Raw genomic sequence first — 25,597 nt, forward strand, 5'->3', positions numbered from 1 at the left:
AGTGGGTGGAGTTTCTGGGGTTACATAAATCACTAAAACTAGTCACAAGTTAGTCATCTTCTTATTTCTTTAAAACTGTTCATAACTTTAAGTCAGTTACATAAACATTTACATTGGCATAATTTTATACAACAACAAAAAAACGACAAAAAAAACTGATAGTCCAGCTGTAGTGCTCATGATCTCCACTAGGGGCTCTCCTCCAGACTCCTTGTGCTATCTTATCATGGACTACATTACCCATAACCCACTGCCTGGACTCATTATGCTTGACTATATTCAGCTGTCTCATTACCTTAATAATGCCTATGCTTTCAACATTTCTCTTTCATACCCTGTGGAGAAATCATGTGTGTCCACTCGTAGGTGTCGTGCTATGAACTCTGACACTATTGAGGATTGTTATATTGTGTTTAATGAGGTTGTTTCTTGTGTTATGAAAGTTCACCTTCGCACTTGTTTGTGGTTGAGCTACTCTCTTCTTCTATGCGTGCTCCAATATTTTAGACTCTTAATGCCTGAAGACCAGATGTGTGCCAAAATTAAACCAAAATTAGGACCATGGTTAAACGACTCCGTGCCCTTCGTCGGGAGTGTAGACGAGCAGAGTGTGAGTGGATAAGCTTCACGTTTCTTACGATATTGTACATGCTCAGTTTATGGACCATGTGGTGTTTCTCTTACTCACACATTTTAGGGACCATGTTACTACTGTGAATAATAAACTATTAAAAAAGTAAAACAGAAATTACTGTAAAAAAAAAAAACCATAAAATATAATTAGGCTACATCATTACTCCATTAATTATTACACATCATGCTTTGAATGCATTAATAAATCAATTGAATAAGATACAAATGCTAATTAAAGCAATTACACATTTCAATATCACAAGGTAAGGAGATTCTGCCAGCTCCAGCCTCTCATGAGGACTTCAGATAACCCTGCAGGGACTCCAGAACATCAAATATGGATGCTTATTAAAAAAAGACCATGCTATCATTGCTTTAAAGTGCACACTAATTTAGCTTAAATGCATATATGATATTTATAAATAGTACTATTTACAACTTTCTGATATCTCATAAAACACTGTTGTGGTTTTGTAACATAGAAACATGAAATATGTATTATGAAAAGCATTATGCAAATTAATTATGTATGCATTGAATTGTTGGTTACTGTACCACGTTGAAGTTTTGGACTCTGGCAGTACAGTTAGAATAGCCATCATATTGTTGGCCCATTTGGGGATGGGGGTTAAAAGTTGCACCCGGGCCTTATACCGTGCGCTTGACTGTCACCATGCTAAATTCCAGACATTTTACAGTAGCATATTTAGGTAATGTAGCCATATATTTGACAGATGTGATAATACAGTTAGACCAGCCATTGCACTGTTGGCCCAGTTAGAGGCGCTGTAACACAGGGGACTTTATGGGTGTGTTGAAAGTTGCACTGGGGCCTTATTTCCAGTGCATGTCACTGTCACCACCAGACTATTTTACTCTGTAGCATTTTGAAGTTATTATCCCATTTAATCTAATGTAATGCATATGGCAGAGAAATTATGAATTTCTAACAGAGCTTAGTGTGAGCAACACCTTGATGCACACAGGAGTGCTTAGTGGAATGGTTGAGTCTGGACTCAGCTTCGTTTTTATTAAAATCAGCAATTTAAATTATTTTCAGAAAATTCTTATAGGACTACATGGTGTCTAGGTAGCAACGTGGTTTAAAAAATAAAATGCATCTTTTCAATGGACAAAAACAATCTTGTTTAAATATATATATATATATATAATAAATATATATATATAAAATCTTGGCAGTTTGTCTTAATAATGACTCAAAAAGATGCTAAAAAAGTCAGAATATACTGTTGGCCTATACTGAGCAAATTATTTGCGTTTAAAGGTGCACTATGTAACATTTTTTCATCAGTAAAATATCCAAAAACCACTATGTGTGTGTTATATATTTGTGTTATACATTAGAAAAAAACAGCCATTTAAAAAAAAAAGTTGGACACGCTTCAATTTTGACATTTAAAGGAATAGTTCACCCAAAAATGAAAATTCGATGTTTATGTGCTGACCCCCAGTACATTCAACATGTAGGTGTGTTTGTTTCTTCAGTAGAACAAATGCAGATTTTTAACTCCAACTGTTGCTCGTATAGTGCATGTGAATAGGTAACAAGTCTATGAGAGCAAAAAAAAAAAAAAATGCTTAGACAATGCGCACAAAAACCCTGCTGCTCCTGACGACACATTGATGTCTAAAGATACAAACCAATCAGTTTCTGTGAGAAACACACAACAGTATATCTTATTTTTTTACCTCATATCCAGACGAATCTCCTCTAGTGTTGCCATTGGCTATTATTTCCGTCTAATAAGGTCAAACTGGCGCGATCATAGATATATATTATGTAGATGCCTCATTCGGCTGATCCGCGCATGCACTAATGAGGAATATAGATAATATAGCGCCAGTTTGACCTTACCAGACGGAAGTAATAGTCGATGGGGTGGGTTTTTGTGCATGTTTTTTGTTTGTTTGTTTTGCTCTTATAGACTTGTTACCCATTCACATCATTATATGACCTACACACAGCTACGGTTGGAGTTAAAAATCTTCATTTGTGTTCTATTGAAGAAACAAACACACCTACATGTTGGATGCACTGGGGGTCAGCAGATAAAGATCAAATTTTACTTTTTGGGTGAACTACCCCTTTAAGGGAGAACTTGTTTGCACATATTATGAATCAAAACTATCTAATCTAATGCCTTTAGCAGGCCTTTTGTATCCAAGTCGTGACTTCTCCTGAAGCGTCATTACATTTCCCACAGGATAATGATGTCATTGACGAGCCTGAATCAGACCAGCGACGCGCTGAATGACATGCGAGCACATACAGACGCACTTTATTGCCTTTCCCAAGCGGCCTGGCGTCATTGTGTCCTGTAAAAGGATCTTTCCCACTGGGACTCGCATCTTCCCCCGTTCCGTCTCCCACTGTTCCTCTGTGGATTCTTGACCATGCCTGAAGCATCACCATAGCAACGTTTACAAGTTGGGAGTGACTGTGTCAAGAGATGCGGATGAGGGGACGGGGGCTTTGGGTGCAGCGAGGGCCACGAAACAATGAGCTGTTAATGAGCACTGCTATAAGAGGAGGGGTCGGGACCTTCTGCCTAACTCGCCCACCCTGACCTTATAGCTCTGGCACAAGTCACTGAGAGAGTGAGAGGGCTGCCATATTACCACCAGCATGAAACCACAAAATCAGTGTTTAATTACAGATTTCTTACAGTTATGGTTTACTACACACCGATCTACTATTTAAAGGGATAGTTCACCGAAAAATGAGACTCTGATGTTTATCTGCTGACCCCCAGGGCATCCGAGTCAAACACAAATGAAGATTTTTAACTCAGTCGTTGCTCGTATAATGCATGTCAATGGGGTGTATTTCTATGAGAGTAAAAAACACACAGACATACGATTCCTTATTAAACCCTGAGGCTCGTGGAGACACATTGATGTCGCTTTCTGTTATTTTATACCTCATATCAGGCAAATCTCATCTAGTATTCCCAGTGCCATTATTTCCAGCGGAGAAGGTCAAAATACCGGCGCGATCATAGATATATATTAACATTGATGCCTAATTCAACTGATTATATAGGAATATATATTTACAGGTCCTTCTCAAAAATGTTCATATTGTGATAAAGTTCATTATTTTCCATAATGTAATGATAAAAATTTAACTTTCATATATTTTAGATTCATTGCACACCAACTGAAATATTTCAGGTCTTTTATTGTTTTAATACTGATGATTTTGGCATACAGCTCATGAAAACCCAAAATTCCTGTCTCAAAAAATTTACATATATCATCCGACCAATAAAAGAAAAGTGTTTTTTTTTTTCAAACTAATTTTTTATTAGAACCAGCATGTCTTAACGAATATACATCAATAATAGACAATAGGGGCGCATATACAATAGTTAACAGAATCTAAATAATAAAAAATAAATAAAAAATAAAATAATAATAATAAAATACATATACAAAAAAAAAATCAAAATAAAATAAGATTGTCACATTCTTAAATCAAGCACAACAAACAAGACCGAGGTTTGCCATAGTATATTTCTATCCATTTCTGCGTGGTTCATTAATCATTATGTAATATTCTTGAAATTGGGCTCCATCTTGCCTCAAAAATATTCAACTTAAGTCTAAGTGAGTAAGTTATTCGTTCCATATCATAAATATCTCTGACTCTTTGGATGCACTGTTCATGTGTGGGCGGTTCTAGCTTTAGCCATTTGAACGTAATACACTTCAAGGCTGCTGAAAGTAGTATTTGAAGTAAGTAATTCAATCTTCTTTCCTTCATACCCTCCGGTATTGCCCCTAAAATAGCCACAATGGGGTCGAAGGGAATATCGGTATTGAATATATCCCTAAGTACTCTATAAACATCTTCCCAAAATGGTTTTAACTTTGGACAAGTCCAGAAGATGAAGAAAAGTGTTTTTAATACAAAAAAAGTCAACCTTCAAATAATTATGTTCAGTTCTGCACTCAACACTTGGTGGGGAATCCTTTAGCAGAAATGACTGCTTCAGTGCGGCGTGGCATGGAGGCGATCAGCCTGTGGCGCTGCTGAGGTGTGCTGGAGGCCCAGGATGCTTCGATAGCGGCCGCAAGCTCATCCAGAGTGTTGGGTCTCGCGCCTCTCAACTTTCTCTTCACAATATCCCACAGATTCTCTATGGGGTTCAGGTCAGGAGAGTTGAGCACAGTAATACCATGGTCAGTAAACCATTTACCAGTGGTTTTGGCACTGTGAGCAGGTGCCAGGTCGAGCTGAAAAACGAAATCATCTCCAAAAAGCTTTTCAGCAGATGGAAGCATGAAGTGCTCCAAAATCTCCTGATAGCTAGCGGCATTGACCCTGCCCTTGATAAAACACAGTGGACCAACACCAGCAGCTGACATGGCACCCCAGACCATCACTGACTGTGGGGACTTGACACTGGACTTCAGGCATTTGGGCATTTCCTTCTCCCCAGTCTTCCTCCAGACTCTGGCACCTTGATTTATGAATGACATGCAAAATTTGCTTTCATCCGAAAAAAGTACGTTGGACCACTGAGCAACAGTCCAGTGCTGCTTCTCTGTAGCCCAAAGTGTCTTGACCTGGGGAATGCGGCACCTGTAGCCCATTTCCTGCTCACGCCTGTGCACGGCGGCTCTGGATGTTTCTCCTCCAGACTCTGTCCACTGCTTCCGCAGGTCCCCCAAGGTCTGGAATCGGTCCTTCTCCACAATCTTCCTCAGGGTCCGCTCATCTCTTCTCGCTGTGCAGCGTTTTTTGCCACACTTTTTCCTTCCCACAGACTTCCCACTGAGGTGCCTTGATACAGCACTCTGGGAACAGCCTATTCGTTCAGAAATGTCTTTCTGTGTCTTCCCCTCTCGCTTGAGGGTGTCAATGATGGCCTTCTGGACAGCAGTCAGCTCGGCAGTCTTACCCATGATTGCGGTTTTGAGTAATGAACCAGGCTGGGAGTTTTTAAAAGCCTCAGGAATCTTTTGCAGGTGTTTAGAGTGTGTTTTAACTCTCATAGAAAGACACCCCATTGACATGCATCATACAAGCAACGGTCGAGTTAAAAATCTTCATTTTTGTTCTCCTGAAGAAACAAACACACCTACATCTTACATGCTAGCAATGTTTTAACTCATGCTAGCAAAACACGCTAATTCAGAGTTTAATAATAATTTTTCAGAATTGCGCAGATTTTTCTTTAGAAATGCAACAAAAAGAGTCAAAGTTGTGAAGTAAAATACATCTGAATTGCAATTTTTTTTTTATTGTGAGATTTCTAAATTGTCTGAAAAAAATTGCAATGTCTTGTCAGAATTGCAAGAAAAGTCAGAATTGAAGCATAGAATATCTGAACAGTCAATTCATCCTTTATTTCAAATTCTTATTTACAAAATACAAATATTACAAAGCTTTTTGATTCTGTTAATTTAACATTTGACATACAGAACACACACATGTACAGCAGATTAACACAGAGACCTGCCAGCATTAGATCTCTCTCATCTGTAAAGTGCATCAAAGTGGAAGAAACTCAACATGTACGAACGGAAACTCTTCATCATCATTAAGGCTTTGGGATCTTGATTTATATAACCTATTCGTTTGCCTCATTATTTTGTACCTGCAACCAAGTCAGTCAATCTGTCCTGACTCAAAGGGTCATTTAAAGTCAGCCGGACCAGAGGTCACATGAGTGTTGGTTTACTGCGGTCATTTTGAAAGAAGGCTCTGGCAGGAACGCCTGATGTTCACTGTTCTCTGCACAAAGCTCTCCAGCTTTCAGAGGTAGAGACTGTCCTGAAACAGGAGGAGAAACTCACAGTGACCTGAAAGTGGCGGTCATTCCTCTTGGATCTATTACACTGCAAAAACACCTTTGTTACTTAGTACTTTTGTCTTGTTTCTAGTCCAAACATCTAAAAATTCTTACATTTAAGAAGCATTTACTAGACAAGCAAAAAGTTGTGTCTTGTTTTAGGGGAAATTACTCAAAATTAAGATTGTCCCAAATCTGTATGAGTTTCTTCACTGCAAAAAATGCTCTTCTCATTTAGTTTTCTTTTTCTTGTTTCCAGTCCAAATATCTAAAAAAAAATCTTAAATCAAGATGCATTTACTAGATGAGTAAAATGACAATATATTTTTCTTTCTTTTCTTAAAAATAAAATCCAAATGAAGTGAGTTTTTACTTAAAACAAGCAAATATATCTGCCAATAGGGTGAGAAAAATAATCTTATTTCTGTTTGGGACGGAAACAAGATTTCAATCAGAAATAAGATTATTTTTCTCATCCCATTGGCAGATCATTGTGCCTGTTTTAAGTAAAAACTCCACTTTGATTTTATTTTTAAGAAAAAAAAGAAAAAATATATTATGTCATTTTACTCATCTAGTAAATGCATCTTGATTTAATAGTTTTTAGATATTTAGACTGGAAACGAGACAGAATTACTGAGTAAGAAGAGCATTTTTTGTAGGGTTTGTTCTGCTGAACACAAAAAAATATATATTAGGAAGAATGTTTGTAACAAAGCAAAGAGAACAACCATTGACTAACATAGTATTTTTCCCTGCTATGGTAGTGAAAGGTTGTTTCACCAAATTGAGGGAGAGTAAATTACGACAGAATTTTCATTTTTTAGTGAACTATCCCTTTAATTCAAACAGAAAACAAGATTATTTAGCTTATTTTAAGCAAAAGCTCACTTAATTTTGAGTAATTTTCCCCCAAAACAACACAAAAACTTTTGCTTATGTAACAAATGCTTCTTAATGTAATAATTTTTTAGATATTTGGACATAAAACAGGACAAAAATACTAAGTAAGAAAAGCATTTTTTGCAGTGAGCGCCTGTGGACTGTCCATTCTGGGCCGAGCGAGTAATTGCCGGCTTTATTTAAAGGCACTTTTTATTGAGACTCGCGCCCTGAGCTCAGGAAACCGGACGTTATCTCCACATGGGTTGTGCGGCGGGTCTGGGAATCTTGGGACCTGGGATCCTGGATCCGGGGGTCTTGCTGGTCTTGGCTTTGGCTGCACTTATGATGGCCGTGCGGATCGTCTTAGCAGTCGTAGCCGCGGTGGGACTGTGTATGGGGTGTGGAGCCGCGGACTCAGAGTTGGGCGCTAGCCGTTTGGACACGCGAAGTGGCGACCCTCTCACAAACGGCTTATCCTCGTCCGGCCTCGACCTCTCCGGAGCGTTAGCCTTCGGTTTCCCCGGATCAGACGGCGGGGTGTTCATCTTCTGTCGCACACCACCATTGCACTGAAAAAAAAAAGGAAAACACACATTGTCCAATTTATTTAATCTTATTATTTGCGATCTACGCAACAAAATTGTGTTTCTCTTCTAAACGTGATTTCTTTGCTTTCGATTATTGTAATTCTCTTAAATGTGCAATCAACTAGATTACATTATTTGGGGTAAATGCGAACCAATTAAGTACTCAAACATGATTTTTACTCAAACTGTAGTTCCCAGCATGCTTTGCTTGAGACTTGACGAGAAGATTGTTGAACTTACGTGTTATTTTATGTGTTTTTTGGGCAAAATTAGATGAGGGGGAGACTTTATATTGTTAAACAGTGTTTATTGTTTAATTATGTTCCAATAATTAGAACCATTTAGTTATTCTGGGTTACCGTAGTGGAGAAGAGTAGGGTGATTGCTTAGGCTGTGGACTGAGACGGCTCATGTCATTAAAGAGACTTTCACAGCACTTGACATGGTCATTATGTACTATTGCTGACTAACAGAATAAAAGCTAGATAGTGCAGTCTTATAAATCAGTCAAGTGACCACAAAGCTTGTGATTCGATTAAAGAGGAAGGGTCTTCAGCCCCCCTCTCACACCACTGTTGTTAGGAAGCCATATTAAAATCATTTTGAGATTAGGCAATTGGGTTACTTAAAAATTACTTAATTCCATAATGTTGAAGTTATGTGAACAAATCATGTTTGTTTAACTTAATTAAATCATGTGGAACTGATGTACATGATTGAATCTTGTAAATCCAACACACCTTTTTTTTCAGCTTGAGTTCATTTTGGGCGCTAAAGCGAGACATTAGCGATGGGCGCGATACGGGACTAGCTGAAATGCTATCAGAAGAGGTTTGCTCTGCCTTCGAGTGCACCCTTGGGATCCCGCTAAAGTTGGACGGCGCTCCTCGGGGCACCAGGAGTCTTTTGGTTGGTCCGCGACTGGGCGATTTTAGCATCCGGGAATCGTCTTTCGCATGCGGCGAGCCATGTCGCTCCTCGGCTTCCTGCTCTTTCTTCCATTTGGAGCAGTGGTTGGTGGCTGGTCGCGTCACAGTCGGCGAAAGGCTCTCGTAGGAGCGCAGGCCCTTCACTAGCGTATGGCACTCCAGCGTTTCGCCGACGCGCGGATAACCGCAGGGATCCTGGGAGAGAGGGGGGCCAGATTCAACAGCGGGGGGCGCATTTTCCCATGAAGTAGTGTTCGTTTCGGCTTCAGTCTGTGGTTTTGCTCCTCTCCGGGAGTCTTTGCCACTTACACAATCCTTCTTCTCAGCATCCGCCATCTCAGTCAGCCTTTCAGAGGCGTCTTGAACCAGCTTCTCAACTTTCAAAACATTGTTAGGGGATAGTCCTGTGAGCGGGAAGACATTCACTGCCCCCTGCTGATGTGACGTGATACTCGTTTGTCCCAAAGCAACAAAAGCGTTATCACTGGGGACTGTCCTTGTGTTCAACCTGCAGTTGCCTCTCAGAGTGTTTGCGTCTCGCTGGAGGCTTAAACACGGAGGTTGTTTGAGCTTGTCCTCATCGCTCTTATGCTCCGAGTCTCTGCTGAATCCCTCGGGATGCAGGTTTGGCTTCTGTGGGACGTCAGGTGTGATGTTTCTCTCACCGGAGCGGAGGAAGAATTGTGAGAGTCTTCTCAGGCTGCGGCGGCTGCCGGTGTAGCTTAAGCTCCTCTGCAGCGCGTGCTCCAGCTCGTCCGATTCGCGCTCCGCTTCCAGCCCGGTGCAGAGAGCCAGGGAACGCCGCTTTTCCACATTCTCACGCTCGCGAGCCACGCGCCGCTGCTCTTGTAACTCCCTCTCTGTGTTTTCCTGTCAGGAAACAAGTCAGAGTTGTAAACTTCTTTTCTTAACCATTGAATGGAGTGAATAAAGTGCTCATGGAAGATTTTTCCATGTATAAAAATGTTTAGTACATGCAAAATATTTAGTGTACATAACCACATACTGTTCATGTAGATAGCATTACATTTTATTGAGGGAAATGCATGCTTTTATTTGGCCTTTTAACCTTTATTTTATTAAGATGCTTTACATTAAACATTTCAAATTTCATATTTAACATTTGAATGACTGTACTGTGGTTGAAATGATGGTTTTTCTGATTGGAGGACAAGTCTTGCAATTCTGACAGAATGTTTTCTATGGAAGTAATGGTGACTTTTTCATCTCACAAGACTTTTTGTCAGAAAATTACGAGTTTACATCTCAGAATTGCAAAAAAATGGAGAGAAAAAAAGTTAAAATGTGAAAAATCCAAATTGAGAAAGTCAAATTTGCGAGAGAAAAAAGAGAAAAAAAGTCAGAATTGCTATAAAAATATGTTTTATGTAAGATTATAAGAAAATAAGATTTCTCTTAGAAATTGCGAGAAGAATTTCCCCCCTTCTATGTAAAAGCGCTTTGAGTGCCTTTAAAAGCGCTATATAAATCGAATGCATTATTATTATTAAGAAAAAAAACTGAATTGAGAGTCAAAATGGTGAGAAAAAAGTCAAAATCGCGAGAGAAAAAAAGTCAAAATTGCAAGAAAAGTCAGAACTGAGAGAAAAGTCAGAATTGTGAGAGTTGAATAAAAATGTTATTCAGGTTTGGAAACAAGCTTCCATAGTTTTCCCGTTGGTTACTGGATAATATTTATATTATCAATAATATTTCCAAACAACCTACCCAATTAAACATCAGTTAAGTGGATGCCAATAATCACATTTAAATTTCAAGTTAAACTGTTTGTGTGTGTGTGTGTGTAATAATAATGTCAGATTCTTGCTGTTCAGGCCAGTGTCAAGTTAAACCGTGTGTGTGTGTGTTTGTAACAGCACTGTCAGCTTCAGATTCGTGCAGCTCTAGGTTCAGGCCAGTGCTTTGAAACTGCATCTGGTGGTGTGTGTGAAGAGCCGCTCACCCGCACGGCTTTCTGGAAGCGATGGCAGAACCCGTGGAAGATCAGACAGGCCTCCTCCAGTTTGAAGGACCGGTCGTCCTCACAGAAGAACTCCACCAGGGCCTTGCTGCTCTTCTGTAGGCTTTCCAGCTCATCCCGAGCCTCCTTCAGCCTCACCTCCGCCGCCTGCAGGAACACATGATGGAGTTACACGCTGAACACATGAGCGTCTGTGAAGATGATCTGGAAGGACACGCACCTCGAGAAACGCTGTGGTCTGCAGCTGGAGCTCAGCATCCGCCTGAGATCTGACTTCCAGCTCCGAGACTCGTCTTTCCAGTCGAGAGAGATCCTCCACCACGGACTCTTCTGACAACCTGAACACAAAAACAGCCTGACCGTTATAACTCTCTAATATTATCCACTGAGGAACACGGTGTCCTGTAAAGCTGAACAAACACAAAGCCGGTTTTATACCATTTTCTTCTACATTAAATGTATTTTGGGGGGAAATATGACCCAGACACGCTTCATGATATTTATCCACGGGTATTCTTCAAGAGGGATCGGATCACAAGTAGAGACGATATAAACTCATACACTTGTCCTCTGAACGGCCGGAGAAACACACGTAGAGTATCCGCTTTAGTTTCTGCTCTGACAGACTCAGGAGCAGCCGAACATTGCTTGTGTGTGTGTGTGTGTTGGAGATCAGGAATGGAGAGAGAACATTGTGCTCAGCACGCTTCTCATCTTCACACCAAACTCGGGTCTCCGGCCGAGAGTTTAGATCCCGTCCCATAATGTCTCCGCATTCGGTCAGTCGGCGGAGAGTAGCGGGTCTTTATGGCTGTTCAGCACATTTGACCACATGAGAGTCTCACACACTCTTTGACCACATCTACACTATGACAGCAATGCATTTAACTCCCTCTGGAAGTGGACCAAAGTGGACAAGCGTTTCAGACGCGCTCACACCTGTATTAAAGTCTCCACTTGAGACCCGATCCAAACGCATCTCAATACCAGCTGTACACAGCCTCAGATAACTCTCAAAAGGTTTGTTTGTATCCTGACCTTGAAGCTGGGCCGACGTGACTCAAGCGGCTGGGAAACATCAGCAAGTCTTTATCCTTCTTCACAGCTTCCTGTAGTCAGAGAAAATAAATCACTCATGCTGAATTCTGTCCAACTGATTCAATTCTTTTCATGTGAAGTGGCATAATGAGAGTGAGTGACACGACACTTACCATGGCAACAAAATGTAGGAGGTTCATGCCTGGTTTGTTGGCTTTGGTGTCGGCCAGTTTGAGCAGAGAGGAAATCCTGAATCCAGCAGCATTCCCAGCGTAACCACCCTGAGAGAACAAGAGACCTCAGACGACTTCATACGAGGACATGGCTTATCAAAAACAGCATAACAGATGTGCGGCAGATCAAAGACTCACAGCGTTCATGTAGTTTCCAGCTTTGAGCACCAGTCTCAGGATGTAGTGAAGCTCGGGGCAGCTCAGCAACTCTGCACAAACAACACGAGTATCAAGCACTGATACGTCAATCAATCAAAGCCTCCACCAGCTTCCACCCACACCATCAAATATCATATCCAGGGCTCCAGACTGCAACCAAATGGTCACATTTTGCTACCGTTTTTTTGTGCCGGTGCGACTAAATGTTGTTAGAGGTCGCACTATACCACCGCCACATTTCGCAACTAATAAGAGCTGCTTTTCTGTTGCATACGAGAAACATAAAAATTAAAAATACCATTTATTAGCTCGGGGATTAATAGACTGCAATCTCGAGCTCAGAACAGGTTTACTCGCGGGCCGATCCTGATCACACAACGCCGTTACTACACACCGCTGGGAGATCCAGTGGGAAAGCGTTTAAATTTGCTGCATTATTAATAACTTTGCAGTGAGATAGATGAGAAATGTTATAAACCGTATCGGATGAAACGGCATTGACATGGAAACCAGGAGAAACATTGTGCCATGAATGAACAAGTTAAAGAAGGCTTTTCAATCCACCAATCACCAACATTCGCCATGGATTTAAAGAAGTAACGCTAACTGTAACCAGGGGATTGTGGCAGAAATGGTTGAATGTTTTTACATTAATCATCTCAGAATAGTACAACCTTTTGAGAGTGAAATTCAAAATACACTTTTTCTGGCACTTCAAAGCTCTATATATCAAATTTGTATGTTATTTTTTAATGTGATGATTTATAAAACTCAATGTTTAAAGATGGAAACTAAAAATGCGTGGCAAACAAACTTTTATTTAAAAAAAAAAGACAGGAAATGACATTATAACCAGTAGATGACGGCAGAGGAGCACTTTATTGACTTTTTAGCAATTTCCACTCGTTAATATATGGAAAAGAGTCACAAAGACTAATGAAAAGTCTTCAAACTGTGACTGAATTACATGGGAAACAAGTAAAGAGCTCATTTTATAATCACTGAAGCTGTCGGTCAGTTTAATGTGAGACTATAGAAGAACAATTTAATAACAGTAGAATATTTATATTTTCCCTATGAATACAAGTTTTTGCACGTTTCTGTTATTAATAAAAGTTAATTTGATCTGCATCTCAATTCAAGCTCAGTGCTTTACTGTCGAATATCCAATAAACAAACAAACAAACAAACAAAAATGTAATAATATTAGTAACAGCAGCTCTTATTAATGCAAAACAATTTTTTTTAATTAATTAAATCCCACCAGCGCCACCAAATCAGGTGCTGGTGTCTCCATCTGTAGAGCTCAGTGTCACCGGTTCTCCTGCTCTCAGATGTTAGTCTGGAGCCCTGATATCAAAGAAAAGGCCAAGTACAAGATCTCTGAAACGTTGTGCCTCACGTGTGAGCTTGATTTAGGAGGCGAGCTGAAGCTTTCAGAGCTGCGCCAGCTTCAAACCCATCCAGTGAGAGGAAGTAGGCGGACTATTTACCTCGAGCCGCCTCCCGCAGACATCTGGCCGCCACACAGAGAGAGGTCACCGCGGGGTCAAACTCCTGATGGAGGATCATGACGTCCAGACGCATGCGAAAGCTAGTGATAATGAGGATTAATCAGTGCTCGGTGATAGACATCATGATGTGTTTACACTGGATCTGAACTCTTACCTGGGTAACTCCACCAGTAAGAGAATAAAGAGATCCGGCTCTGCCAGTAAAGCACGGTCACCGCTGAACTTTTTCAGCCTGGCCTCCTGGACAAAAGGAAATACAGCGACTTAAAGGACAACTCCGGTGAGAAATGACCCTAGGGGTAATTAACAGATGGCTACCGAGTAGATCGTTCTCTGGGATGCGTTTTCATGAAAATCGAATGTAAAGAGTTTTATCTCTAAAACAGATTAGCTTATAATGCTAGTATATGGAGCACAGAGTAAGTCGCTAGTTAATACCACTAACAAGGCTCAAAATAGCCTCACACGAACACGGTAGCATAATGAGCGTCCCTACATGCAAACCGAAGCATTGAGAACTTTGTAAGTGTACAAACAGTTTAATAATAAGATACTTTATAATGACAGTACATTACTCGTTTACAGAGAGCAGCCATCTTGGACAAGTCAAGCCACGAACGCTGGTCTAAGTGATGAACTATGACTTGGAATCTCATATGGTCCGTTGTTTCCGGAAGAAAGCACTGAACGCAACGGAGAAAGTAAATAAATAAAAATAGTTTTTTTAAAAACTGAACGCAACCAGCTCACTTAGCACAGCGTTCGTGGCTCGACTCGTCGATACTGTTTTTCAAGATGGCGCCTGTCTGTATATGTGTAATGTCCTGTCTATACAGCACTCAGTCCAACAGAAAGTGTTGTGATTGGAGATCGTGTGGAGGGACACGCAGCATCACGTCTAATTCTCTCTAATGTGTTGAAGGACAGAAGTGTCTGTTTCTGTGAAATGTGGCATGTGTCAGAGATGTGATACCTCTTCATGATCAGGTAACAGCTTGCAGAGTTCAGACAGTTTCTCAGCCCCGTAGCGCTCTCCGGCTCCTCGTCTCACGTCCTCCACGATCTCCTCAGCAGAACTGAGGGAAGAGGAAATAACTGCGAACATTACATCACTTTCAAGCATTTTCTCTGTCCATCTGTAGTATATTTAGTAGTCTTAGTTGCATCAGGACTAATCAACGGTTCCGGTTTTTATCCTGACCCCCCTAGACAAAAAATGCAATCTCTAATCAATGCATTTTAAAGGGATCCTTTAATGCCCCTTTTTACAATATGTAAAATAAGTCTCTGATGTCCCCAGAGTGTGTATGTGAACTTTAAACTCAAAATACCCCACAGATCATGTTTTATAGCATGTCAAAATAGTCACTTTTTGAGTGTAAGCAAAAATACACAGTTTTTGTGTGTGCCTTTAAATGCAAATTAGCTGGTTCTCCCCACCCCCTTTCAGGAAGAGGGCGGAGCTTTAAGAGCTCATGTTAGCATCTCTGATTACCTCTCATACACACACACACACACTGATAATATCAGAAACTGTTCAGCCTTTTATGTTCAAACTAGAGTCTGACAATGATGGAAAGGCTCCAGAATAAGAGACGACATGTAGAATGAGACAGAACGTTTCTGAAGGGATAGTTGATGAATTTATGAGATGAAGAGAGAACAGTGATTGTTTAGTTTAATTACGGTTATAACTGATGTTGTCATCTTGCTTTATGACATGCGATTGCATTTATGTTCATACTGTATCAATGAATGTGAAAGACGGACGACAGCTTGAGCGACTCCCAAATGTGCTCGACTACAGCAACTTGTCTTCTCCACATGTTCCCGGGGGCGGGGTTATGCAAATGTTAGGGTTAGTGATGTCACTAGCTCATTGTAGTCCCTACCAGAAATTGTTGTAGTCCTTTAAAAGAGATTTATTTTAAAGAAAATATCTCCCTTTGCTTTGAACTCTGAGCGGCGTGACTTTGCAGATGTTGTTTAGAGCGACACTACACACTCACTAATGTTAAACAAGTCAAACGCCCCTTTAACATTACTGTATTACTGCATTACTGTAAACATGATTTTCCATTTTAACAAATCTGCATCATTTTGACATCTGGTCCTGATGACCTAAATGAGGTCATAGTTGCTGGTCAATCCAGTTTCACTTTGTTCCTCGAGCCAGGAGAATGGAGGACATGTGGACACACAGCTGGTCTTTTGCTTGTCTCAAAAAAGGTTTACAAGACCCAACTAGCTTTATGTTTTGTACTTTTATGACATTGTTAATGTCAGAGAGTATTGAAGGCTCGTGTGGTTTCTTCATGGTGTTCAAAATGAAATAATGAAAAGGTATGGCCACGGCGGAGTATAATTCAATCTCCTGCACTTCAAAAGTGTGCACTTATGTGAGGATACACACACGGGGAAATGTGTTTGTCTGCATGAGCACTTCTCCGTAATTTCTCCACATGTTCTGACAGATATCAGTCTCATGGAAGAGCTTTTCAAACTCAAATGGGAACTGCTGCACCCATATATTTACTCAGAGAGCAAGTGCTGACATGAAAACGCAAGCCTTTTTTCTTTTCTTCATAAAACAATGGCCATTGCATTGAAAGGGCTGAATAATGATTTATGAGCTGCATCCCATTTTGTTGGAAACACTGAATTGGCATGGATATATATAATCTCAGAGCATATTTTGAAAAGTAGCTGTAGAGATCAGGTTCCTCATCAAGGCTCATTTGGGCACAAAGCAGGTGTGACCTTTGACCACCTTCACTGACCGTCAAACCCAGCTGTTCTGATTGGACGGCATCTTCTGAACACTTGTCATCTGCCCCCAGGGGTTCACACATACATCCTCCGTCTGAGGACAATCAATGACTCAAAAATAAACACAGCCTGCACTGTCGCCTGTCTAAAGTGTTAAGACACTTCCTCTCGGACACCTTCATTTCCTGTCTGTAACAAATGGGGCTTTATCACTGCCCTCGTTTTTAAATGGCCAATACAATGCCTAGAAAGCAGGGCGGCCAACAAAACTATATTTACTCCAAATATTGCCCTTTTAATCGACCATGTCAATATACATTGCCCATGATGACTAGTTAAAATTAAACCAGAACTTACATTTTCATCTGCGGCAGAAATATCCCAACATTCATGCTTTGTTTTGAGTCAAGTTTTGGCTGGGCAATGTATATTTTAACCAAACAATTACCCCCAGAAATCATCATGTTCTGATGCAAAAAGTCCAAATCCAAAGCCATTTAACCAAAGCCAACCTGCTCGCAATGCCTATTGGGTAATTCCTTGTCAAATCAACCCGATTTCAGAAAATTCCCTAGCTCAAATGTTCCATGCAATTGTTTTAATACAGGGAAACAGGATTAGTTTAACATTATTTATTCTTCAGACATTTCCCTTTAAATGCAATAAGTATCCGCTGTGTGCAAAGTAACCACATTTGTTTTTTGACCATTGAAAAATGGGTAAAATACAACTATTTAAACATGGAAACGCATTGAGATCCCCATATCTCTGGGATTGAACCATATAGGGCCTTGAAAACGAAGATCTCAAAAGAAAAGTCAATCCTTTTAATTGACCAGGCCAATAAATTGTCCATGACTTGTTAAAATTAAACCAAAACTTACATTTTCAACTGCTGCAGAAATATCCCAACATCCATGCTGCGTTATTAGATAAGTTTTTGGCCGGACAATGTATATTTTATTCAAATTAATTTCCAACTACCCAGAAATCATCTTCTGATGCAAAACAAAAAGCCATTTAACAAAAGCCAACCTGCTCGCAATGCCTATTGGGTATTTCCTTGTCAAATCAACCCAATTTCAGACACTTTTCCAGCTCAAATGTTCCATGCAATTGTTTTAATTAAGAGAAACAAGATTCATTTCAATATTATTTATTCTTCAGACGTTCCCCTTTAAATGCAATAAGTATCCGCTGTGTGCAAAGTGAACCACGTTTGGTTTTTGACCATTGACAAATGGGTAAAATACAACTATTTGAACATGGAGACGCATTGAGATCCCCAAATCTCTGGGATTGAACCATAAAAAGGGCCTTAAAAATGAAGATTTCAAACGAAAAGTCAATCCTTTTAATTGGCCAGGCCAATATATATATTGTCCATGACTAGTTAAAATTAGACCAAAACTTACATTTTTAACTGCCGTAGAAATATCCCAACATTCATACTGCGTTTCGAGTCAAGTAGTGTAACCTGTGAACACAAACAAAAGGTAATCAGCTCACAAACCCAAAAGTAAGAGTAAAGTCCACTGCCTTCAACAATAAATTAAGACAATAATTGATTATCATGCAAGCTTATACATTTAGCAAAAGTTAGCAAGGTGACGTTTTGCAAGAAATCCATTATCTTCAACATTAATTTAAGACAATTCCTGCGCTGCAAAAAAAAAGCATTTCTTACTTAATATTTTTGTCCAAACTTCTAAAGATCTTAAAACAAGAAACATTTACTAGATAAGTAAAGTTATTGTCTTGTTTTGGGAAAAATAACTCAAAATGAAGAGAGTTTTTGCTTAAAATAAGCTAAATAATCTGCCAGTGGGGTAAGAAAAATAATGTTGTTTTAAGATTATTTTTCTCACCCCATTGGCAGATTATTAATCTTATTTTAAGCAAAAACTCTCTTCATTTTGAGTTATTTTTCCCCAAAACAAGACAATTACTTTTGCTTGTCTAGTAAATACTTCTTATTTTAAGAATTTTTAGATATTTGGACTAGAAACAAGACAAAAATACTGAGTAAGAAGTATTTAATACACCCGCATTTGGCGTGTTGGCCGGTGTTAATGTCAAGCCCTGGTCATGACCCTAAAAATAGATTTTTTTCAAGACGAATTCAAAGCTTATTCAGTGTGGCAGATAATGAAAAAAATGTGCTCTTACTTTGTCCACACTCATCTCTTGTGGAGATCTGCACCTCAGCAAACTACGCCGAATGGCATTGGCCCGGTCGGGCTTGCCGCCCTCTTTTTGCCCAAAGAGCTCATCCAGAGAGTTGAGGTCGATGGAGAGATCCCGGTCCTCATCCACAGAGCCGCTCCACACACTCGCACGGCCCTCCACGCGCTCTTTAGGGATGCGCTCCCAGTTCAGATTGCGAAGCCGGTGTTTTCGGCCAGAGTCAGCGCGGGTCAGGTCGCTGGCTGGGGCAGGAGGAGGTGGAGGCGGAGGCGGAGGTGGAGGAGGAGGAGGAATCGGTGCAGGCGGGATGGGGACGGAGGCCATGAATCTCACTTCCCGTTCTTGGGTGTCATCAAAGTATTTTCCGTGAAAAGTTAATGACTTTAATTTTCGGAGAAGTTATATAAATGTCCAGGAGAAAGATGGCATCCGCTCGCTCAAGCTCCTCACGGTTGTGATGTGTATCTGCAGTGGGACAGAAGAACGACAGACTGGAATAAAAACCTTTACACTGAAAACCCTCGGAGTCCAGACCTTAAATTCATTGAGAGTCTTTGGGATGGAGGTGGAGGAGGATTGACACAGTACTTGCATTGCTTCTTATTCAGTATGTTTTTCTTGTTTCTAGTCCAAATATCTAAAAATCTTAAATCAAGATGCATTTACTAGATAAGTAAAATGACATAAGATTTTTTTGCTTGTTTTCTGGGGGAAAGTAAGTTTTTTTGTGTGTGTGTGTACATATTTAGACTAGAAACAAGACAAAATTACCAAGTAAGAAGATCGTTTTTTGCAGTGTGTCTTTTTTTTTGGTTTAATCAAGAGGTATATTTTTGGTCCAGGTCTTGTATTGACACTGTAAGAGTCCAGCACTCTGTAAAGTCTCCTCCAGCACATCCCAAAGGCTTTCAATGAATTTAAGATGCCAATTCATGAGTGAAAATGATCCTACATGCTACCTCCCAACCATTCGTTCACAATTTGAGCCTGATGAATCTTGACATTCATGGGAATGATCTGTTGCCAAACATATAACATGCTAGAAACATAATAAATCACTGCAATAATGATCCAATCCAAGCATTTGCCTATTTAAATCCGAGCAGTGACTTATTTCTTTGTCGGGCAATGTACATTTTAACCTAAAAAATACTTTTCAACTACCCAAAAATCATCTTGATCTGATGCAAAAAGTCACAAATCCAAAGCCATTTAACAAAAGCCAACCTGCTCGCAATGCCCTTGTCAAATCAACCCGATTTCAGAAACTTTTCCAGCTCAAATGTTCCATGCAGTTGTTTTAATTGAGGGAAACAGGATTAGTTTAACATTATTTATTCTTCAGACATTTCCCCTGTAAATGCAATAAGTATCAGCTGTGTGCAAAGTGAACCACATCTGGTTTTTGACCATTGAAAAATGGGTAAAATACAACTATTTGAACATGGAGACGCATTGAGATCCCCATATCTCTGGGATTGAACCATATAGGGCCTTGAAAATGAAGATTTCAAAAGAAAAGTTTATTTTAAGATATCTTGAACACTTTTAGAGGTACAGGCACGCAAACTTTGGAAAGATCATTTTTGGCACTCAGGTATGTTCCATGCAATTGTGTTGATAGAAAAAACAAGATACATTTCTAGTTTCAACATTATTTGTTCTTCAGATATTCCTCTTAAAAAAAAATCAACTGCATACAAAGTGAACCACATTTGATTTTTGACCAATGAATATGTAAATTGCTCAATTATACACATTGAGGTCCCCATATCTCTGGGAAATAACCATCGAGGGCCTTTAAAATGAGGATACCAAAAGAACGTATTGTTAAGAACCACAATCTGAAAGGATATTAAGATATCTTTAATACTTTTTGAGTTACAGGCATGCAAACTTGAGGCAAAAACACAAGAAGTGCTTTCCCCCCATTTTTGCCAACATTCACCGTTGGCATATAATGAGACAAAGATTAATAAAGTCAATTTATTTCACTAATAGATCTACTAATCTCTATGTGAAAATAAAATAATGATGCTGCCATCTTTCTAAAGTCATTTTTACACCCCTGTAATTTGGCTCCAGATCTCAGGTGAAAATTGTGATTTTGACCCTCCTCTACAAAACTGTGGATTATAATCCACTGTTTTGTAGAGGAGGGTCAAAATCACAATTAATTTTCACACAGAGATTGGTAGATCTATTAGTCAAGATCAAATATGTTAAACTTTGTTTCATTATATCCCAAGCATGACTGTTCAAAAACGGGGGGAAAGCACTTGTGTTTTTGCCTCAAATTTGCATGCCTGTAACTCCAGAAGTATTAAATATTAAACATCTGTGACATTTAATATTTTTCTTTTTTCTTCTTTTTTCTTCAAATCCAAATGTTTAGCCGAATGACCCAATACTGAATGCTACCAGAGGCTTCAAGACCAGCGCGATCAACAAACAGTACCGCGGTAATCAGATGACTTCATGCAGTTCGCCCTCACTTGCGTGCTTTAAACACACAAGCACCGATCAACACACAATGAGGTTGTTTACCGCCATTGGGCGACCCAAAGTGAGCCTATGAGGTCAGGCACCTGGCAGCTCTTGTCGCCCAATTAACACGAGGGTGTCTGTAATGAGTATGAGCTTCCCCTCAGCGAAGTGAAGTGTTTAACCTGAGGTCACACTTTCAAAAGGGTCCAAGGTGCTGTGAGATCCCAGCACGTGAGCACATTGTGTTTTCTTCCTCCTCCGAGAAGCTCCTGCGCTCCGAGGATCTACTACACACACCCTGCGTGATGTTCCTTCCTGCGGTCCAGTTAATGAATGCGAATGAGGCCACAGGACAATAACAGAAAAAAAAGAGAAAAAGAGAAGCTGACACAGATTCGGGATTCCTGGCAGAGCACACAAGACGTTGTGCAGCCAGAAACATGAGCATGCTGTAATCCATGCACTTCCAAATACGATCCTCTGCACCATTTTCCACACTATTAATCAAAACGATGATAGAACGTAAATTAAAGTATGGGAGAGATGAGCCAAAATGGTCTAGACACTGTTCATGCTCTTAACCAATTTAATGGGAGGCTTTTAAAAAGTATTCAAGGAGTTCATGTGTTCTGGATATGTATGTTTTTTTGTTTTGTTTTTAAATGAAGGAAATGTCCAGTTTTCAACTAGCAAAGCAATCGGTAGATGTATATTTAAATGGTTAGTTCACCCAAAAATTACATTTCTGTCATTAATTCCTCCTTCTCATGTCGTTCCAAACCCGTAAGAACACAAATGAAGATATTTCTGATGAAATCTGAGCGCTTTCTGTCACTCCATTGACAGTCTACGCAACTACCATCATTAAAAACATCATTAAAGTAATCCATGTGACGCCAGTGGTTTAACCTCAATTTTATGAAGCGACGCGAGTGCTTTGTTTGCACAAAAACATTTATGTTTTAAAGATGAACAAAAGTCTTGTGGGTTTGAAACGACATGAGGGTGAGGAATTAAAGGGTCATAACACACACAGTTTCTGCCAGTCTCATGTTAATCTTGAGTATCTATAGAGTAGTGTTGATCCTTCATATCTCAGAAGAGTCTTTAGTTTATCATATTTATTAAAGACAGATACACAGTACAGAGTCTTTCAGAAAACAGCTGAGTCCGTGGAGGCGTGCAGGGGGCGGAGCTGAAGAGAGCACACACCACACACAAACACGCGCGCGCACACACACACACACACACTCACAATCACATTATACTCTGAAAAAAAACTTTCTGAAACTTTGAATCCTGCTGGAGTGTATCTGACACAGAAATACTCGTCATACGTCCAGCATTTTTTTTTTAAATGGTGTCCATGTTTATCATGAAAATCAACAATCAATTTGTATTTTGGGTGAACTGTCCCTTTAAGAATTGATCATCATCATTGCCAGTCACTTCAAAAAGCCCCAACACTGTAAAAATCAATAAGTTATGACAGCATGTGTTTTTACATTGCTTTAAGTTATCAAAACAAGTTAACCAATATCCAAATACAAGTTATAAAGATTCAACTCGTGTTTTAAGTCAGTTTAATTTAATTTAAGTTGAAATTAAGTAAACATTCAAGTCGATTGTACTTAATCAGCGTAATGAGTCATAAATCGATATAGATCAGTAACAATGCAAGTGAAACCAAAATAGAGTGGAACCGACAAAAGGATTTGAACTTTACTTTGCGTTCAGTCAAAAACACGACTTTTTTTGTGTCTAGAGACACCTGAAACAACATTATATGTGTATTATATGTCAATCTTCACCTGAAACGCAAGCAGAGCATTAATTCTCTTCAATACCACCTGAGCGCGCTCTATCAAACTCTCTACAAAACAAATCATTAGGGGGAAAAACAGCAAATGATCAAAACGGCAATTAAAGATAATGTCAAAACTTCTAACCAGTCAGTTGGCGAAATATTAAAGCTTCAAGAGTCACTTTATGGTTGTTTCTTCAGTTAATCAACTTAAACATTGTTTGCTTATTGAACACATTGTTACTTTGAAAGATCCTGGAAATAAGCCAATTATTCAAAAACAGCAGATATATGACTAGAACAGATTTTTTTTATTTCCCAAACATAGGACACAAAGTGGTGTCAAAAATTAACTGCTTTAAAATAAATTGCAAATTAAAATGTCAAAGGAGATATACCGTTCGATAATGAAATGAAACAGTATAAACTCAAGACTTTAACGAGAGGTCAGTCTGCTGTAGGCTACTGTGCAGAAAAACACACAGATAAAACACTACTTACGTTTTACTTCGTATCATTACGGGTGTAATCCAATTTAGAACTGAGTGAAATAGCTGTAAAATAATTTCCAGTCCACTGTGAGGGATTCTCACTCAGGGAATATGAAGGCAAACCAACGCCAAACTCTTCCAAACGCCGGGAGTCCCATCGGCACACTCGGGAGACTGAAGAACACTTCTCAAACTTTTGGTGCGCTCTCTCGCTTGCGCATGCGCCTGATGCGCTCATTGGGTTTCCCCTACTGGAATTTACCAATCCTACTACGGGTAAGGATTATCTCATGAATATTAATGACGCAACGCGCGGCTCTCCTGGCTGAAGCGCGCACTGGTAAGTGGATAGTCCAACTTACATTATTACAAAATATTACAGTTTTTCTCAGTCGCTTTGGTACATTTCTCGAATCAAACTCACATTTTGCAAAACAGTAAGTGCATTTCTCAAAACAATTTGTACAAATAGCAAAACACCATGGATAACCTGCAAAAGCCACTCTCTCTAAATCCTTCGTTCATCTCTCAAAGGTAAATATCTGTGTCAATGAACATGTCAGTGCCATCAGAATGACAAGTCCTTGTGTCATTGTGTGCGGATAAGACAGTCAGATTGTTCAATCATGTTGTCAATATAACAGTTTACTCTGGAGGGATGTTCTGATGGAAACTACGGCTAAAGTTTTTATGACAATTATTGTCAATTGTAAGTTATATCTTAGTGTATGTGTGAGTGTAATTGCAAGAGAATGGAAAAGATTCAAATTTACACTTTTGTCCTGTATTTTAATGACAGAACATGTCTTTGAGATACAGAAATGAAAAGACAGCACTGAATAACTGATTTAGAAAAAAAGTCTATTGGAAATATGGAAAGTATAGAAATATGCTTGACATATTATGATAACTTGTTCAACCATTTTGCATGTAAAGACTTATGCTATGAGCTTGTGTCTAAATGTTGTGGAGGTGAGACTATTCAACAGAGACCCGATGTAATACATTCTGATCAACATGACAGAAGCAACTGATAATGTAGGAAACGACAGAGAATTGGACATAATCATTGGCATGGATGTACCAAAGCATTTACAACTTGTTCAAAGAAATGAGAAGCAACAAGTGACACAAAGATGTGAGAATTGAACAGGTAGTTTTGAGAATTTCAATTCTGATCTGAGAAATGAACCAAAGCGACTGAGAAAAACTGAAAATAACGTTAGACGCTCCAGGACTGGTAAGAAACGTCGACGTGACCTAATTAATGTTCATTAGTTAGACATTCTCCGCGGTAGGATTTTAATTTGGATACCAAAACAGAATTTTTGTTGATATGTGCAAGACAGATGTTATAATGTCTCAATTAAAATCTACAATCTTTAAATTTAAATATTTGTATGTTATATAATGGCTACACACGTGATGATAAATAGATAAAGGGATGGATGGATGGATGGATGGATGGATGGATGGATGGATGGATGGATGGATGGATGGATGGATGGATGGATGGATGGATGGATGGATGGATGGATGGATGGACGGATGGACGGAAGGTCGGACGGACGGACGGACAGAAGGATAGATAGATAGATAGATAGATAGATAGATAGATAGATAGATAGATAGATAGATAGATAGATAGATAGATAGATAGATGGATGGATGGATGGATGGATGGATGGATGGATGGATGGATGGATGGACGGAAGGTCGGACGGATGGACGGACAGAAGGATAGATAGATAGATAGATAGATAGATAGATAGATAGATAGATAGATAGATAGATAGATAGATAGATAGATAGATAGATAGATAGATAGATAGATAGATAGATAGATAGATAGATAGATAGATAGATAGATAGATAGATAGATGGATAGATTCAGTGTAACGGCACTGATCTCATAGATGGATGGATGGATGGATGGATGGATGGATGGATGGATGGATGGATGGATGGATGGATGGATGGATGGATGGATGGATGGATGGATGGATGGATGGCCAGACAGACAGATGTATGGAGAGATGGTAGGAAGGATTGATGGATGGATGAACGGACGGAAGGTC

The 25,597-nt window shown here is 39.5% G+C and overlaps 1 protein-coding gene across 1 annotated transcript; it reads right to left on the reverse strand.

Moving 5' to 3' along the window:
- Nucleotides 1-7,070: 7,070 nt before the first annotated feature.
- Nucleotides 7,071-23,718, reverse strand: fhdc2 (FH2 domain containing 2). Its single transcript, XM_067456801.1, has 13 exons — nucleotides 23,530-23,718; nucleotides 18,720-19,202; nucleotides 17,966-18,027; nucleotides 14,755-14,857; nucleotides 13,936-14,021; nucleotides 13,761-13,861; nucleotides 12,247-12,317; nucleotides 12,049-12,156; nucleotides 11,876-11,946; nucleotides 11,058-11,175; nucleotides 10,820-10,984; nucleotides 8,668-9,726; nucleotides 7,071-7,909 (listed from the first exon to the last, which is right to left on the reverse strand). The coding sequence occupies exons 2-13, from the start codon at nucleotides 19,059-19,061 to the stop codon at nucleotides 7,589-7,591; spliced, it is 2,607 nt and encodes an 868-aa protein (XP_067312902.1). The 5' UTR covers nucleotides 19,062-19,202; nucleotides 23,530-23,718; the 3' UTR covers nucleotides 7,071-7,588.
- Nucleotides 23,719-25,597: the final 1,879 nt, after the last annotated feature.

The sequence above is a fragment of the Pseudorasbora parva genome, chromosome 11, assembly GCF_024679245.1.
Source record: "Pseudorasbora parva isolate DD20220531a chromosome 11, ASM2467924v1, whole genome shotgun sequence".
Lineage (NCBI taxonomy): Eukaryota > Metazoa > Chordata > Actinopteri > Cypriniformes > Gobionidae > Pseudorasbora > Pseudorasbora parva.